General features: G+C 39.7%; 2 protein-coding genes across 3 annotated transcripts; one reads left to right on the top strand and one right to left on the bottom strand.

Annotated features, from left to right (window-relative positions):
- Nucleotides 1–287: 287 nt before the first annotated feature.
- On the top strand, nt 288–11,624 carry LOC131677407 (golgin subfamily A member 6-like protein 26). The gene is made up of 2 exons (XM_058957216.1): nt 288–804; nt 10,110–11,624. The coding sequence occupies exons 1-2, from the start codon at nt 468–470 to the stop codon at nt 11,465–11,467; spliced, it is 1,695 nt and encodes a 564-aa protein (XP_058813199.1). The 5' UTR covers nt 288–467; the 3' UTR covers nt 11,468–11,624.
- LOC131677356 (centriolar coiled-coil protein of 110 kDa) lies at nt 11,576–14,082 on the bottom strand. Of its 2 annotated transcripts, none has more exons than XM_058957117.1 (4): nt 13,886–14,082; nt 13,178–13,831; nt 12,114–13,105; nt 11,576–12,023 (listed from the first exon to the last, which is right to left on the bottom strand). In XM_058957117.1, exons 1-4 carry the CDS (start codon nt 13,943–13,945, stop codon nt 11,651–11,653), a joined length of 2,079 nt encoding a protein of 692 aa, XP_058813100.1. In that variant the 5' UTR covers nt 13,946–14,082; the 3' UTR covers nt 11,576–11,650. The 2 variants fall into 2 exon arrangements, with proteins under 2 accessions (XP_058813100.1, XP_058813106.1); XM_058957123.1 differs by having other exon boundaries at nt 11,832–12,003.
- Between the last annotated feature and the right edge of the window lie 3,776 nt (nt 14,083–17,858).

Raw genomic sequence — 17,858 nt, 5'->3', positions numbered from 1 at the left:
TACGTATCGAGTTTACAATTGCGATTGTGCTGAAAAATAGAAAATCTTTGAAGCATGATTCATTCATGAAAATATTTGGCCGAAAATAGACATTGGAATTATTTACCTCAGAAATACATGTAAATTGGAAATATATTCCAACTACTTGACGAGTGATGTTTTGAAAACCACTATCCACCAAATCAATTCTAACAAAATGTTTAATGGTGATAGTGATATACCTATTAGGTACAAGTTGGCTTTAAAAGTTGACAGCATTTTTTGTATTTAATAGCCCTTTGTGCGTTGCCATGACATCAACTAGATTTGTTGTCGTTGCTTATAAATAATCGAAACACGAGATCAAGTTTTGCCGTTTTTTCTAACCGGATCATAGCAAGCGTTGATATTTTTGAAGTGAAAATTTTCATTGCCTTTGTTAATCGTGCCGTGTTCAGTTTGGGTTCTAGTCGAAATTCGCTATTATCATGATCAAAGAACTGTATCAGCCGGTGGAACCACAGTCTCTCCAGCCGTGTTATGTGCCGGCCTCAGCAGCTATAGCAGGCTCACTCAACGCAGGACGGAAAGCTATGCTTTTATCCGCAACAAAATGGAATAAATTATTGGCGAATGCTGATGGAGCCCGGAGTCATCCCCAAACGACTGCCGCGTTCGATAGAAAAATGAATGAAACGGAGTTTAAGGAATACCTTAAGAATGAATCTTTGGCCATGACGAAACAATGGGAAAACACCGTACAGAACATACGAGAGAAGAAGGAGTCGGAAAGACTGAGGAAGCAACAGGAAAAAATCGAGGAGGGTGAGTAGTATATTGTGCTAGATTTCTCGAGACCATTAACATTTTTTCTAAAGATCGGTGAGTTTTTTCTTACTCAATAACTTTTGGGTTGTTGGAATATATTTCGGATGATCCTTACAACAGCGCGTGTTCATAGCGACTGTTTAAAGCTAAAAGAATTTATCTGCATTAGTATTAACAGTAGGGAAAAGGTGGTCGGCTTACAATTATGCTTGCACCGAGAAAATAGGTTTCGCTCTAACAGTATCTGCGGCATTATTTTCAACACACTAAAACAAAAACCATGCAGTATTTTGGGGTTATGTCCGAAGAGCTTAAGTGTAAATTAACTATTCTTATCTAGTTGCTTTTCTTTCACCAGGTCCAAAACAGGGTTCAAAGATCGTTGTTGAGAATTGAGATTTATTGCACAAATCCCAGCTTGCCACGTTTTCTATTAAATTTATTGGTCTGTCACCGCCACGTGCTTCGCTTTATTGTTTCTGGTTGCCAGAACATCCCCCACCCCGTGAATCCAAATGGGACGCTCCACGACATGTGTTGGGTTCACCACCATCACCTTCCATTACAGCCAGTTTTACTACCGGCCTTTTCAGCCTCCCTGAAGCCGTCTCCGCAATCGCCTGCCGAACTCTGGCATCTGATGCACTGATCACTCTTCGATCCGTCCGCGCATCCAATTTCTTCAGGTTCCTTCGGTAACATGAACGATATCGCCAACTTTCGCTGTATCAGCTTGTATCAGCTAGCCATTTTACTTGTTTGTTCATGGTCGGATAGTACTCCTTCCACCATCGATCTCAGATCGTGTCTGCTAGATATTGAGATCGCATAGAGCTAATTCGCATCGCTGTCCCTAGATCAGTTGGCAGCCTCAGCTGGTCCCGACAATCGAATTAGTACCGTTGTCCGAGAATATCGCAACCGTTGATCCCCGGCGGCGGGTAAAGCAACGAATAACCATCACGCACGAGTCGGTAGAGAGACTATGGGCGACCTCTAGATGGAACCAGAACCACCAGACATGGAAGCACAGCTACGTATCTCTTTTCTTTTATTCTTCCTACACTAACCTCATATGGCTCCGTGTAATCCAGGCCAACGTAGCTGAACGGTCGAGCGTGTGATTTCAACCGTTGCTCAGGAAGCAGAGTCATTCTGAGAGCTTTCTTCTCACATTTATTTATGTTGCACCTCTGCCAGCTTTCAATGGCATTTCCAACCGCAGATCAGATTTGTCTCACTTCACATCGCTGTCGCTGCTCGTTCACCATCATCTCATTTCCTGCGTGGTCTAGCTAACGATGGTGGTGATCCAGGATTCGAGAAGCAACATGGTGTTGCATCGGCAAAATAATCGGAAATCGAGCGTCAAGTGGCTCGAACTCAGCGTTTGCTGTTCAACCGTCAACTCAAAGCACGCCGAACTGGTCGGCAAACGTTGAATTCTTGTAAAGTTTTCTAGATTCGTCATCATCTTCTGTTCACCGAGTGGTAGGTCTCAATTGCTCTGCAATGTTTTCATCTCATCAGAGTAAAATTCACTCTGGTCTACTCACCTCAAAAACTGTTTTGCCCTCAAGTACTCCTGCTGTCGTAAGGGTACTTTCACCGCCGACATGGAGTGCTTTATGAGTCGGGGCTGATCCGTTGTTGCAGATACTGTTTACGCTGATAAGTCCTTCATTCGCGTCTGGCAGTTAGAAATGAGCCGGAATGCTTGAGCTACGGCGCGAGCCAAAATATTTCACTTAGAGATGTTTCTTAGAGATGGCGTCCAGCGGCTGTTTTGGTAAGGAAATGTGATGTAGAACGTATAGTGGCCGGAGTTCTTCAACAGTATCAGCTGGAATCTGCATCTGCTTCAGCCAGTCCTCCTCAGGAGGATTCAGGAATAAGGGCGCGCTGAACCACCTTCCATTGGAATCAGGATCCGTATCATTTCCCTGCTTTTTAATGCATCAGCTACGTTTTCTTTTGTCGGTATTCAATGCTAGTCCTGTGGAGTGGTTTTATACTGTATTTCGCCGGAGCAATGGGTTACGTACAGCTTATATAGTCTGTAATCCGAACGGATCCACGAAAAGCCTGTTATCGAGTCTGTGCACAGGCTGGTAATGTTGAGTGTGTGGCTGACGCTAACGGACTACGTCAATCGCGCTCTCGTTCTGGTTTGTAACTTCATTCTCGGGATTGAGAGTTTTTTCAATTGCGTTACATTACTTTTGGCCATCACTAGGGAACACTGCACAGTGCCATTGTTAACCGCTCGGAAATATTGCTGCATATCCGTAACCCGCTTCGTCCTACGTTTCTCAAAACCCGGATCGATTTCTTCATTCCACAAAATACCAGAGCGCCAAGTATCCTGGATCAGCATACGACCGTGTATTAGGTAAGGGGCTTAGAGTCCAAGTGGGTCGAATAGACTCATGCAACGCAGAGCTATCCGTTTGGTCGGTCTTCCTTCTTCTAAGATGTATGGTTCCAAAGTTTCTCGCATGCCGGCAGAGATCAAGAAAATTTCGTTGTTACGGTCCCATATCTGTTCTTTGATGCAAACAAACCAGAGGGACTTGATGAACGCTGTTTTCTCCAAATATCTCCAGAACTTCGCGACTGCTGCTCGTCTCGAACGCTGTATAGCTGTGGACAGTTTTCACTTGCACCGTTCGAGTTGATGCCTCCATTGCTGAGTCCGCAGTGCCGAAGTTGGTTTTAGTGATGATGGCCTTCACAGCTTCAGGATACAGCTCCGCAAACTCTTCCACATTTTTCCCTTTTTTTTTTTTCATTTTTTGAGCGTGGTGAGCATGTCACCCCGAATGTGGTTACATTCATAACGTAGCCATTAGCTGGCTTATCCGGATCGAAACAAAAGAAAAACCGCTGAGCAGTGTCGTGAGAAGATCGGGTCCTTTCAGATGCTGGGAGTTTAGCGACACACCTTTCACTCGACCAGCAGCATCCCAAACAAGTCGCTTCTTTTTCAGCCTTCGAGGTTGCTGAATTACGTTCAATGATAGATACCAAATCCCGAATGCATTCGCGTCTGCAAGCTCTGTTTTTGATGCTTTGTGTGCGTAACGTTTCTGGATGTATTCTGAAATATGTTGGTTAATATTATCCCGCACCCCTGGATTTCTGATCAAATTAGCTTCTAAGCTTTTCAACGCAAAGTTGGGATAAGTTGGTTTGGCGGCGCTAGTGTTTATCCTATATTAATTCAAATGTTTACACACGGTTTTTTAATATTTTTGTTCAAACATGGATGTCTGTTCTCTGTGCCAAAACGTTGTTGGACCATCTCGTTTAGTTCGAGATCAGATTCACAACTACATTCATGTTTGTTGACGAAGTTTTGCGAGGCCCCTTCTCCTATTGATCCATACATTGTCCATCCCAGCAAACTTCGGACTGCTATCGGGTCAACAACCTTTCCGACACGACTTTCCAAAAGAGCAAGCAGCTCGAGATTCTGCAGACCCATTAAACTTTCGGCACTGCATCGCAGTACGACGAGACAGGAAGTCCTTGCAGTGCGGGAGGCATTGATTAAATTTTTCAAAGGGCAGGCTTTGCTTCGTGTGGACGTCCTGCAGAGCATACCGTATCCGTTATCCTTTCCCCGAGATTTCAAATCTCATTCTTGAGTCGCATTCGTTTCGGACGACGTCTGAAGTCCACTTCAGCTGAAGTAGTTCCGGTTCCCCTCCAACTTCGAGAAATCGTGGCATACTCTGCTCTATTTGCGTGAGCGACAAACCGTTGCCAAGAAAGGCGTATGTCCCGTAGCTACCCGTTTCCGTTGTGCAGCGTAACTGGCACTACTCTGAAGAGCACTGACTACGAGTTTGACCATGTGGCACTCTGAGATTATTGATATTATCACTGATGTTCCTCGGTTGAGAAGTGGATGATGCTTCAAACGGTACCTAGACCAGCACAGCCATTTTACGTTGTCAAACAAGCAAACTTTGTAGAGCCTCAACTTTTCAACGGTTTGAACTTCTCGCAATTCCAGATCTTGTGATTTTACGCATATCGAACAAGTCGTTTTCTCTATTCTCACCTTTTCCGCCTCTACTGAGTCGCTGTGGGTATGCAGATGACCTCCTTTCTCACGACTTGCCCTTTTCTTGCTTACTCTCCCTTTGATTGCGCCATTGTGGTAACTCGCGTGGAAGCTTATCAACTAGCTCTTTTGATAGCGTTAGGTGTCCTGTCCTTCTGGTTTTGGTGCCTCAACACACCGGACTTTCGCTAGCAATTTTCTACCAGTAGCTCTGGTCTTTCGTATAGTCGCTTCGGAGTATCAAAGAATTGATTGTAGACTATTACGCGGAAACAATAATCTCGTTACAACCGCTTCTCTCGCTGGCTTTTGCAAACACTCACGAAGTCGAATGAGGTTTTCGATGTCGGTGAAACCACACACATCGTTAACGGATACGTAGCTGTTGTAAAATAACGGCCATTCTTCTGGTGCACCCGAAAATATCGGTAATTTCTTTGACCAGATCTGTCTAGCAGCTAATTGATTCACAGGCGACCCTACGGGGTTGACCTCCGCCCAGCGACTGGTTCTTCATTTGCACACCGAGACCAGTGAAATTTCGTCTGCCTGGAATATTGGGTCCCTCGATACCTTTCGATGTGATTCATGCTGATATTGTGAATTGTCAGTCGGAAACTATTCCACCCATTTCGCTTCGTCGACTCCAGACACAAACGAAGCATCAATCGCTCGGTCGTTGCTATCCGTTCTCAAAGATATATTTGACTGTTGCTTAGAGTCAATTTCTTGGTTCTAAAGACTGAGCCTCTAGTAGCAATACGAATGTTTGATCCAGTGCCAGTCTCATTAATTTACTCTTAAAGTTCGCGCGTCTGTTGTAAATACTTCTCAAGGGAGTTAGTTCCTTACTCTTCAACGCCTACTGTTTCTGGATCCGCCATTCATCAAGGTGGCTTGCGTTACAACTAATTCTACATGAGCTGCAGCACTCTCATAGCGGTAAGCTTGAAGCTTGTTGGTACCGCCGCACGGTACTATCTTTGATTTTAGGCCTCAGTTTAGTCCGGTCTAAGACGTTAGTACCTGTCATCGCAGAAATGGCTGCATCCTGAAGCCAAATGAAAACAGTGTAAAGGGGCGCCATATTCCTCTTGCATACATCTCAATAATTTGAATCAACTTTTCGACCTTTATGTGCAATATTATGGCCCATGTCGCACACAAAACATATGAGGGCAAGTAAGCAAGGTTTATCCCGTACGAAAAACAGGTATAATCGAGTTTTAAATGTCATTTTTTTGATATTCTTTATCGTCCTATCCATAAGGTGCTGCACGCTCATTTGAAAATGCCATGTCGAAGAGTTATATTGCAGGTTAGCAGAAGTCGAATCATTTTGAAACAAACCGTAGAACGAAAATTTAAAATTGGATGCAAAGCTGCATTAAATAAAAATTGTTTTCGTTTGTTAGTGTACTTATGGCTATCAAAATGAGTGAAGCTGTTTAATATACCCACAATTTTTTAGTTAGTTTATCTAGAGGAAAAGAAAAGAATATATAATCACACTGTGTACTCTTTTCTACTTATATCTTCTCACAAAGAACACAATAAGCAAGTGGAAGTTTTCTTATAATTTACTGCTTTCGAAAGAATCCAAACTAAGATTAAATAAAAGATTGTAAATAAAGCCATGCCATACAACCTAAGTAACACTATGACGGCAAACAATCTGCTACAAATATTCTCATTTTGATCGTTATTTAAATAACATCGAAGATTGCTTATATTGTTTCACTATTTATAATTTTTCATCAGATCTTGGACGATTAGCATTTCCACTGTAGAACAATTTGTCGTTTAATTCTTAGTGATAGAACAGAAATGCAAAGGGTTTGAAATTAGTTGTGAAAGCTGAGACTGGACTAATGACTTGGAAAAATGACACAAAAAGTTGAATGCGGAAGAATCGCCTAAATCGTGTCGAAGCTTAAGGGGGTTGTGTAAAGTATTATCGGCCAAAAATTGGATTCCTTAATTTTTTTCGATGCAAATATTGTCTATTCAGTCAGGTGGCACGTCGAAAACTGGTTTTGCGGTGTACACCATAACTCAAATTCTGCAGGACCAATCGTTGATACATTTGCACAGTTGTTTTTAACATCACTCCACAAGAAACTAATGGAGCTTTTATTTCTTGGTCGATTTTCGAACTTTTCGTAGCACTTTGAAGCCAAAGTGCTAAAACACGATGAAAATGCTAATGGAAAAATAATAATATCAAGCATTTTGCAAAAAGCTTTTGTAGTTACCTGGGCAATGATGTGAAGAATAAAAACTGTGCAAAATTCAGTACGATTGGTCCAGGAAATTTTGAGTTACGGTTTACACCGCATTTTGTCGAGGTGCCTCCTGAAGATTCACTGTCTGCATCAAGTATCAGGTTCAATTTGTTAAATTATATCTGTCAATTGATTATCAGACAGATTGCAGACTATAGGAAGTAATTAATTGTAATTTATTATACAAGATGTTGAAAGCTCAGCAATTTGGATTTAACCCATTTGACAGATTTACGTCGTTGAAAATCAGCTTTTGAAGTTGTCAAATTCTCAGCTCAATTACTGAACTTTTGGTATTTCAGCATTGATTAGGTAATCGTGCTAATAATTTGAATTACTTCATTTTCAGCAAAGTAGGTCTGCCAAATTCTATATACATGGTTAGTGGAGTAGTTGGGTAGGATGGTATAATAAACCCCACCAGTATAAAATGTCAGTTTTCTTTTCCAATGACCACATAATTATCAAATTATGTGCAAATAAATAATTGTTTTTGGCTTTTTAATGTGCTGCAGAACAGCAACTAATACAAACGATTCTAAAAAAGGCAAGCTTCCATTATTGTTCTGTAACCATTTGATTTAATTTGAAATAGTCAGATTTGGCTGAACTGTCTGACTACTAAATTTAATGTTAGAGAAGCTTTTTCAATCCTTGGAGTGGCTAGAGACTACCAATACAATTCTGTAACGTTCACGATAGTATACACCATTATTAGCAAAATAGCGAAATAACGTTGTATACCATGTTCACACTACAGAGTTAAAACATGTTTTAATAATTAGCAACAAGAAAAATGTCATCGAGATAGCGTTAAAACACGTTTTTACTTGGTGTGTGAACGTAGTATTAGCCATTTGAATCTTAAATAATTCTAATGTTACTTTGTTTAAGCTAAATTGAGGATTCCAAAATTATTTTAAAAATATAAATACATCAGACTATTAAATTGCATAAACAGTGAATTTTCTATTAACCTTATTCTGCGGTTTTTAACATTGCCGTGTATTGCCGACCAGAACGCAGTAATGCAAATGGCAGCATCATGTTACCGGAAAAAGACAAAAATATGACATGCTCCTCTTGCACATACTTCGTTATTTTCAATCCTCTCTTCGGCTTTCTTCTGGATCAATATGGCTCTCTTTGCTCGCAATAAAGCCAGTTTTAACAGGTAGGAAAGACAAGCACCGTCGAACTATATTTACCTAGAGCACTCTATTCAGAGTGTGGCCAAGAGGCCATGACGTATCCAAACGAACATGAAATTTGACGTATTCACAATAGAAATACGTCAGATTTCTGCTCGTTTGGATACGTCAAACGCGTCTTGGGCGCACTCTAACTAGAGTGCTCTATATTTACCTGTATTTTTTATTTCTCTCTTCTTTCCTTCTCTCTACACGCTTGATTCCAATTGCTCATCGAAGAGTTACAGGAGAGCATTTGGATAAATCGAATCCATTATCGCATATTCAGATCAAAGTTGTTTTTGCGAATTAGAATCAAAACTGCAATAAGAATTGTTTTGATTATTTTCTTTTACATATCGCTGTGAGAATAAGTGGGATCATTTTATTCCGTAATATAAATCAATAACATGTTATCACGAATTATTGCACATATATCTGACGTTCACACATCAAAGAAAGTGAACAACGAAAAAAATTAGTTTTTCTTTATTGGATAGATCCAAATAAATGACAATCGGATGTAGATCGTAAAATGCACTATTTTATAAATTTTCTTATTTTCACTACCAGTTCTCAAATTGAATCAGAATGTCAACTGCTTACAAAGTAACTCCATAAATACCCTAAGCAAAGATTAAATAAAAGATTTTAATTATACGCATTTTTCCTATATGAATAAACTCACATAAAACATCCAAATAAAAATATTTTAAAATTGATTGCGAACGCAACGGCGACCAATATATTTGTTCGTAAAAATATATTGCTAGGATGCTCAAAACTTTCATTACTGTTTATTTATAAAATCGTAGACATTTTTTTAGCAAATAAAATCGTTCCAATCTGCATTGGTGCATTATAGAAATAGGCAATCAACAATGTGAAATATAACACTTGTGAATTTAAAATGATCATTCTGTCAATTTTTTGTTTGACATTTGTTTACTTTTTATTTAAGCTTCGCTGAAAAAAACGTGTACAATTTTAATTCACAGAGTGTGATCTAACCTTTATTTATAATTGATATTTATTCCAAACTTGTGAAAATTAGCTCGAAGTGAATATAAATATTCCCCCCTCTTCCCGTGTCGACAGGTATCGTGTTCAATTAGAATGATATTCACAGTTCATTTTGAATTCAAATTGAAATATTTCACGATGGTTCAACCACTTCAAACTTATTTTCTTTTGCGCATTAAATATTATGTCACTACAAAATGCTGTACATCATAGGCCAACTATAAACTATCCACCAAGTTAAAGTTCTAAGTTCAGAAACATATCAGTTACATGTTGACAAAATGGTTCTCACACGCTATGGAACGAGACATATGACGAAGAAAAGCTATTTTACTGCCAGAAAATATCGACATAAAAACAATTCTCCATGTAGTCTAATTTACTCATTTTCTTTAACATGAATTTGTTGCTTTTTTAACATTGTCGTGTATCGCAGATCAGAACGCAGCCATATAAATGACAGCATCGTTGGGTTAAAGCTTACCAAATAGTTTAGGCCGGTTTAAAAGTTAGTCCGGTTTAAAAATAGTTAGTACGCGTTTGAGCTTACGGCTATCAGTCTATCTCCTTTTTGTACTACAACGGTTTAGCACCGATAAAACGCTATAAAATGCCGAAATATGACAAGAGCGCTTCGCGATAAATATAAAATTCAAAATTCTATCTGCACATCATAATAAAAATACACACAAAAGACAATTTAACAAATCATTTTTCGATACCGTTTTCTAGATGAAATACACTATCGTGAACTTAAAATCTCCGACGAAATACAACGAAAGGAGCTGATTCAGAAAGCTGAAGAGGTTATTCAAAAGGAAAAGGAAGGCCCAAGAGTACTGGAAAGTGCTGCCAAATTTTGTGAAGTACTGAAAGCACGTGAGTATCAACGCAAGTTTAAAGCCGACCGGGAAATTCAGATGAACCAGCGCCGTAAAGAACTGGACCAGCAAGATATTGCGCAGGCGAACCGGTGGATAAAGACGCAAGCAGAGCGTTACATGGAAGACCGCAAAAGGTTTGATTGCTACAAAAAGGAACTCAAAGAAAAAATCGAAAACGATCGTAGGGATCAGAAACTGGACCGTACTTTTATGATCGACCAGGAACGCAAACAGAACGAAGCTTTGGAAGATGAGGTTAAACGACAAGTAGAGAAGGAGAAAAAAATGTATGAAAAGAATAAGGAAATGCGAAGGCAACATGCTTTGGAAGCTATGAGAATGGCGCAAGAACGAGAGGAAAGATTGAAGCGTGAATCAGGTATCGAGGATACATTGAATCAGATTTACAATGACGGACAAAAGGCAATCGCTGATAAAATGAAAGAGATTCATGTAACTAAACATAAATTTAGGGATAACACCCAACTCCTACAAGATGATATCATACGTCAGAATCAGCTTCTGGCGGCGGAAGAGAAAAATCGCGAAAAAGCAATCCAGCAGAAAGTAGCGGTGGCTGATGAAAGGGAACGCAAAAAAATTGAATCTGATAAACAACAGAAAGCAGCTCGAATTCAAGCACACTTAGATGAAATGAATTGGCAAAAAGCTAGAATTGCAGAACAGAAGGTCCTTGAGCGCAAAGAAATGGCAGACCGACTGAAAAATGTTGATGTAACGTTCGGCTTTGATCAGCGCAAAGTAACGAACAAAACTATCAAAACTCATGCTCATCGCAAATTGTTGCTCGATCAAATAGAAGAACGCAGAACGCGCGAAAACGTTGAATCCGATACACGAGCCGAGCTTCAGTACATGCGAAACAGTGCTGAAAAGGAAAACAGACATTTCATAAACTATGCAGAAGAACTGATAACCGACTCCAAGGGAAAAGGGAGGCCTGTGTTGCCATTATTGAGAACTGTCGGAAATTATAAACGCGAACACTACTTGGATCACAGAGAAAAGGAGTTTACCCCAAGGCATCTTGTCTCCAATGTGCCCATAAATAATAAATCAATTGATCAAAAATATATTCACGATCCAGCCATCATCGAGATGACCCCTGCAATGCCGCCCATTCGGGTGCGCTACGAACCTGAGCAGCTGAAAAACATGAATCCCTACAAAAACTGTAAGATGTGAACAGTACAGTAGTTTCGTACGAAATGTGACTTATTCCAAATATTCATTATTTTGAACTCTATCGTCTGAATTGTAATAGCACTGACAGAAATGAAATACCGAAGTACATTTTAATTTAAACATTTTTTATGAAAATACATGGTTAATCTATAAGATACCTTATTGCTGTTAGTGATAAATTCTTTAATATCCTTGTTCCCAGCTTGTTCTGTGACGCGGCCTACCGGCAAACGTAGTGTCAGAGGTTTTTGCACGTATACTTGTTTTGGGTTGATAGGTGACGGCATTAGTTGAGGAGACTGCTCTCCTAACTTCGCTCACAAGGCGCGTGACGACAGTAGCAGACAGAGTCGGTGAAGTCTTCAGCAGTTGTTTATCTGAGATGCGCGAAAGCGATGCAGGCGATGACCGAGTCGAAACTATGCTAAAATCCAGCTCAGCAGCCGGCTTGCACTGGAATGTACTTTTTCTGTTTAATATATCCTGATGAAAATCCTCTTGGTCGTCATCGTCATTCAAGGTGCTGGTTGCGGCTCCTTCAATATTTACGGAATATCTTCATCAAGCGAAAGCAAATATATCCATGCAAAGCGTGAAAAGTGCAAAGTTTAAAATTGCGATGCAAACAATCCAATTTAATACTCACAATGAACACATCTGAAGCTTGCGATACTGTTTGTGACTCGATTTAGAATGCGCCGATCTATTCGATTCAACCGAGCTGGACGTTCTGGGACGTCCTACCAGTTTACGTCTCATTTTTTCTCGATCTTCGCATATGATTTCCATACGCTGTTTAACGGTAGACTCAATGAAAATTCGATGCAACTGATTACAGGCTGACGTCAACTGGTGTACAAGAGTTCTCTTCAACTGTATATCAGCCGGACTTCGTATCCGGCGAGTTGTCGGATTTTCGTGATGCATATCCAAAATGAAAAGAAGAGTATCACGGATGATTTCAACCACCTTCTGCACGCGTTCTGTCTGAAAAAGTCTTCGTGTAAGGTAGCCCCTAGCGTAGGCGTTTATTAAACTGGCAGCGTGGTGATACACTCGACTCTGATCATTCAGCCGATCGTCCAATTTCCGGAATTGGCTAAGCTCCTGAAGATCTTTGTCCTGTATTGATTGTCCAATAGTTTCTATATAACTTCGTATGCCGTCTAATTTAAAATGATCATGCCCTTCTAAACGATTACTGCTACTATTGTTTTCGCAGGTCTTGTACATTTCATTCGAGTCTTCAAAGTCTCCACTTGATTGACTGGAATTTGAAGAAACAAACAGTGTTTGACTTGACAAGTTACTTATACTGGATTGGGAATCATTATGAACGAATTGCTTTGAACTTATATTCAGCGTTTTAAACGATGGAGGCACGTATTGGACTTCTTCTAATGTCGATTCATTAGGACTTGTAAACACCGGTGTAGAAGTATGAATCTGATCCACTTTTGTAGGAACTAGCTTTTTTGTTAACTCTTCCTGCTGACGATGAAAACTTTCCTGGAGTTCATGTTGCTCATCTTGTTGGCGTTTCAAAAGCTCCATCAACCGCTGGTCGTGTTCATCCTGAATTTCTTTAATGTGTCGTTGACAAGTACTAATCAATTGTTCGTTCTTGTCCCGTACGTTCTGTAAAAAGTAAACATTTAGTTTATAATAACATTATTTCTTACAATGTTACAGTATTTCTTGCAATATTACCGTAACTTCTTTTCGTGGAACTTTAGTTTTTGTCTTTGTAGGAATTTTAATGTTTGGTTTCGAAGATGATTCGTACGGACTTTTGTATTTTTTTAGTGGTGTGGCTGATTTGACCGGTACTTTTTTGGAAGTTGTCCATTTTGGTTTACCAGCAGGCTTAGGTGTTGTTACTCGAACAAGTTGTTGAGCCTCACTTTCGAAATCCAACCGTTTAATGTGTTGTTTGGAACATTCTTTGGATATTTCTTCCAACGAATTTGTACTTTTAATATTCAGGCATTGGTTATGCATATGCTTCATCAGCAATGGACTAGGACTTTCTAAAGTGTATGAATTCGATCTAATCAGTCGTGGTTGTGATGGTTCCTCTTCTGAGTGATAGGACTTATTATGAACATCTTTATCAAGATCAGGCGATTTTTCGAGCAAAGTGGAAACACCAGAATTTGTTAACTCTATTGTAAATGAATTTCTGCGTGATATTGAAAACGGTTCGCCCGGATGAATTGCGGTTTTCTGTTGAGCCAGTTTCAGAGGTTCTGCTTCGGTTTGCTCAGTAGATTTCGATACCTTTTTTGATTCCTGAATTCTATGTTCAACATCTTGTGCGCATTGGCGATACCGAATTGTTTCCGCTCGGATTTCAGGAGTAATCTAAAATCAAAAAGGTAAGCACTAAATTTCTTGTCTCCATAAGAATTCTCGTACCAGTGGTGGAAGAATCGGAACACCGTTAATTTTAAAGAAGGAAATAAAGTGTGAATTCATTGAACGCGTTTTACTGGAAACTCCCTGAATATTCTTGTTTCTAGGAAAATTTAAAATAAAACTCCAACGCTTCGCCTTATTTCTTTCGTTTGCGTTGTTTTGGCGAATATTTTGATGTAACAGTTGCTACGGAAACGACTAGGGTTGCCAATTTTATCTAGTTCACAGTTTTGACAGACCTTTCGGATTTTTTGATGGTACCAATACGTATATAGAAATGGCAGCACTGATTTCAATCCCCAGCCCAGGAAAATAAGCCGGAATTCTGACTAATTCTAGTTACTATTCCGGCTCAGTGACACAACCGATTCTAATTAGAACCATTTTAATGCATTGGAGCCGGAAAACTAGCTAGTACTAGCCAACATTCCGGCTCATTTTCCGGCTAAACTTACAAAATCGTTAAACACGAGTCCAATGATGGACGTCTGTTGAACGGTATTTGTTGGACCAACGAACGTCCTTCATTGAACCAAAGAAAACAGACGTCCATCTTCAGCATTCAACTTGTGTAAAATCTCTAACGGTTTCAAAGGCAATTGGGATATCCAAACCAGGTGCGCTACTGTCGTCATGTTTTTTTGTGGCTGAGTTCGACTGAATTGACAGCGGTTATTCCTCTACCCAGTCAAACTAGTCCGGAACCGGTTCGGACTTCCAGCATGAATTCCAGCTCAAATGCATCAACCGATAGAGTCGGAATCGGTTGTTTTCTTTGAGCAAGATTCCATACTGAATCCATTCAGGATTTCGAACCGGTTCCGGAATGGATTTGACGGATAGTTGGGATAGGTTGGTGTGGCGGCGCTAGTGTATATTAATTCAAATGTTTACACACGTTTTTTAAATATTTTTGTTCGATCATGGATGTATGTTCTCTGTGATTGAACGATTTTGAAACTAATTTTTCTAGGGGGTTTCCATTCAAACTATCGCTGCCCAGTAAGTTCAGCCGGAAAATGAACCGGAGTGCTGGCTCCCGGTCAGCGTGGCAAGCAGAAGGTTAGCAAAAGTTGAGCAAAGCGAAATTGATGCTGGCAGAGTTTCTGCGAGCATTTTGCGCGATTTGTGCGAGAATTCTGGCAACGAATTCGCTCAAATGCAACAACCGTTTCTGACAGAAGCGGTTAAACCAACCGATGCTGCTCACTTTAATACAGAATCCACTCAGAAATGTACGGTCAAGATCTCTGCACGCTTCCTGCCACATCTTTGTCAGATGTTTTGCTCGATTCGTGCTGAATTCTACCAGGTAGGAATTGTCAGGATCTTTGCACAATTTATGTTCGAGTTATGCCAGAGTTTTGCTCGGTTCCTGTCAAAATTTGCCAGAAAACGCGAGCGAAACCGCGTTTTCGCGCTAGCTCAACTAACCCGACAGGATACGCGCAGAAATCTGACAGGGCTGCCAAACCAAGACTTACAGAAATCTAGCAGAGCGGTCGCTGCCAGAAAATTTGCTCACTGGGTTAATGCACCAATCAACCCACTGAGACGTCCAAAAAATTGTTTCAAAATCGTTCAACACGGGTCCAACGATGGACGTTCGTTGAACGGTTATTTGGACGTTATCCAAATTGGTCCAACGAACGTCCTTCATTGGACGATTTTGAAACCAACCGTTCTTAGAGGGAATTCCGACTCAATCGGTTTAGGAATCTGTTGTTGCATTTGAGCTAGAATCCATACTGACTCCATTCAGGATTCCGATTCAGATTCCGAATGGTTCGACTAGGATCCCGAATTCCCGTGAAACTTTACTATGGGAAACGGTATGACGGCAGACTGGCGGATTGTGTAAATGGCACTTAAAACCCGTAAAACTCAAGAGCCGGTTTTCCACATAATTTGTTGGTGTGCGTGACATCTCGTGGATTCGTTGTCGCGTGTTTGTTTTGCTTTCTCTGCTTTGACAGTTTGTTGTCTTTCTTTTTTTATATCTTCTGTTTTGTTTTTTTTTCATATGTAACATTGGTGCGCATTGATTCCCATTCATAAAAAGTGAATCAAAGATGTCGGAAGTTTTCGGTGAGCAGGACGAGCTGCTTTTATTTTATGTAAGCGAAAAAAATTGTGAAGCAGTGCTTCGTTAATTAAAACAATATATTGCAGTGTACAAACAATATTTGTTTTTTAAACAGTGTGGATGCCTGTACAGTGCAGTAATTCTGTCCCATTCAATCTTTTTTTTGTTAACATCATCATAAATTGTATTTAACTATTATCCATCATCGTATAGGTTTAATCTAATTCGTATGTAACTAACGTGTGCGATAAGAAATTAATTATCTTTTGAGCACTGGCGTGCATAAATTTGGTCAAGCTATTTGAATTCAAAATTGCTACGCATAAAAAATGTCCTACACCGAGCTGGAGTCAGGATACCAGGGCTTAAAACAGGCCAATAGCTGCAGTAGCGGAAGCAACAATAACGGCAGTGAGGAGAATGGAAGTGCATGTCAAACGCCATCCGGAAGACCTGGATTTTACGTCGGTGACGATGGTGCTATCATTACCATCGGAAGGGTACGTATGAGATGCAAAATGGCATTTTTTTTTCTATGATCGGATTGTTTTATTTGTGTATATTATACGTATGATACATGCAGTTTATCAAATTAGTAGTTCCAAAGAAAACTAATTACGGTAGCGGAATATAAAAAACAACTTTTGTATGTCTTTTTGTAAAATTTTCAATTATTGCATCTTACCTTGTACCTTAGATTATTTTTCAGTAAAGTTACGATTCTGCGTTATGGTAAATTAGGTCATTAGGCCAAGGTTGAAATGCACTTCTCAACTATTGATAGAAAATGTTTACATTCACATATTGCTATTATGGTGACTTTATAGTTGCAATGATCATTGATAAAATAAAGCACAATATAATCAAACAACGCTTACTGAAAAAATGTATTGTCCTCATAATCATTTTTGAAAATGCGAAAATGTGCTGCAAGTATTATTCATGCTATTATTTAATTATAGATTCAATTAGTTTTCACGTGTGGCAATATGTTATCTATATTGTTTTACTTCGCCATTATAAAAAGCTGTTAGTGATTAACTGTGAATGGCAATGCAATGGTGAAACTTTGACAAGTATTAAAACTATGTGCCAATGCATTTTTGATCGGCGAGGGCGATATGATACCATATTGACGCAACTGCAACGTTGGGCTGCGGTACGGGAGTAGACCGACATGTAGGACGTTGATTCATACATGTGCATAGAAAGGACTCGAAAAATTAGAAAGTTAAACTTTTCACAAAGTCATTACAGACCAGATTCAATTCAATTTATTCTCTTTCAAACGACTGGACTACGGGAATAGTATCAAAGTCTGTCATTTGGTGCTATGTTCTAGTAAACAATCCTACAAGTGAGATTTTTCAGTGATTTTTTTCTCAGCAGATCAAATAGGCTGACGTCTTCAGCAAAGTTGTCATTTTTGACGGTGAACTGCATCGTTGTAGTCAGTACTACACTCATTCGAACTTAAGTGTAATAAGTATTTTTTGTACCACACCGGTGTAGTACCATGTAAAACCGAAAATACTATAAGTCTCTTAAAAAATTCGGAAGCTAAAACTCGTTATATTTAGATGACCACTAAAAAGTCGAAAAAACTTCAAATATTCCTATGAGTTTGTTCCATGAAGTTGCTCCAATCGCCACAGTACATCTCTCATTAACGCAAAGGAAACCAAGGAAACCCCGGGGCTATTCGAACCTACCTTAGCAAATCGCCTTTGTAGGTGGATATATGTGAAAGAATTTATCGGTCAAATGTGCTAATTGTTAGTTTGAAACCTCAACTATATTTTAAAGCCATGAAAAATTATTGCGCGATTCCACGGCAGCGTTAGGCGACGATTTGCAAAACTACGTTTTTTCATCCTATTACAATGT

This window comes from Topomyia yanbarensis, chromosome 1 (genome assembly GCF_030247195.1).
Source record: "Topomyia yanbarensis strain Yona2022 chromosome 1, ASM3024719v1, whole genome shotgun sequence".
Lineage (NCBI taxonomy): Eukaryota > Metazoa > Arthropoda > Insecta > Diptera > Culicidae > Topomyia > Topomyia yanbarensis.
Note: the sequence above shows the minus strand (reverse complement) of the source record. Positions and strands in the feature narration are given on the sequence as shown.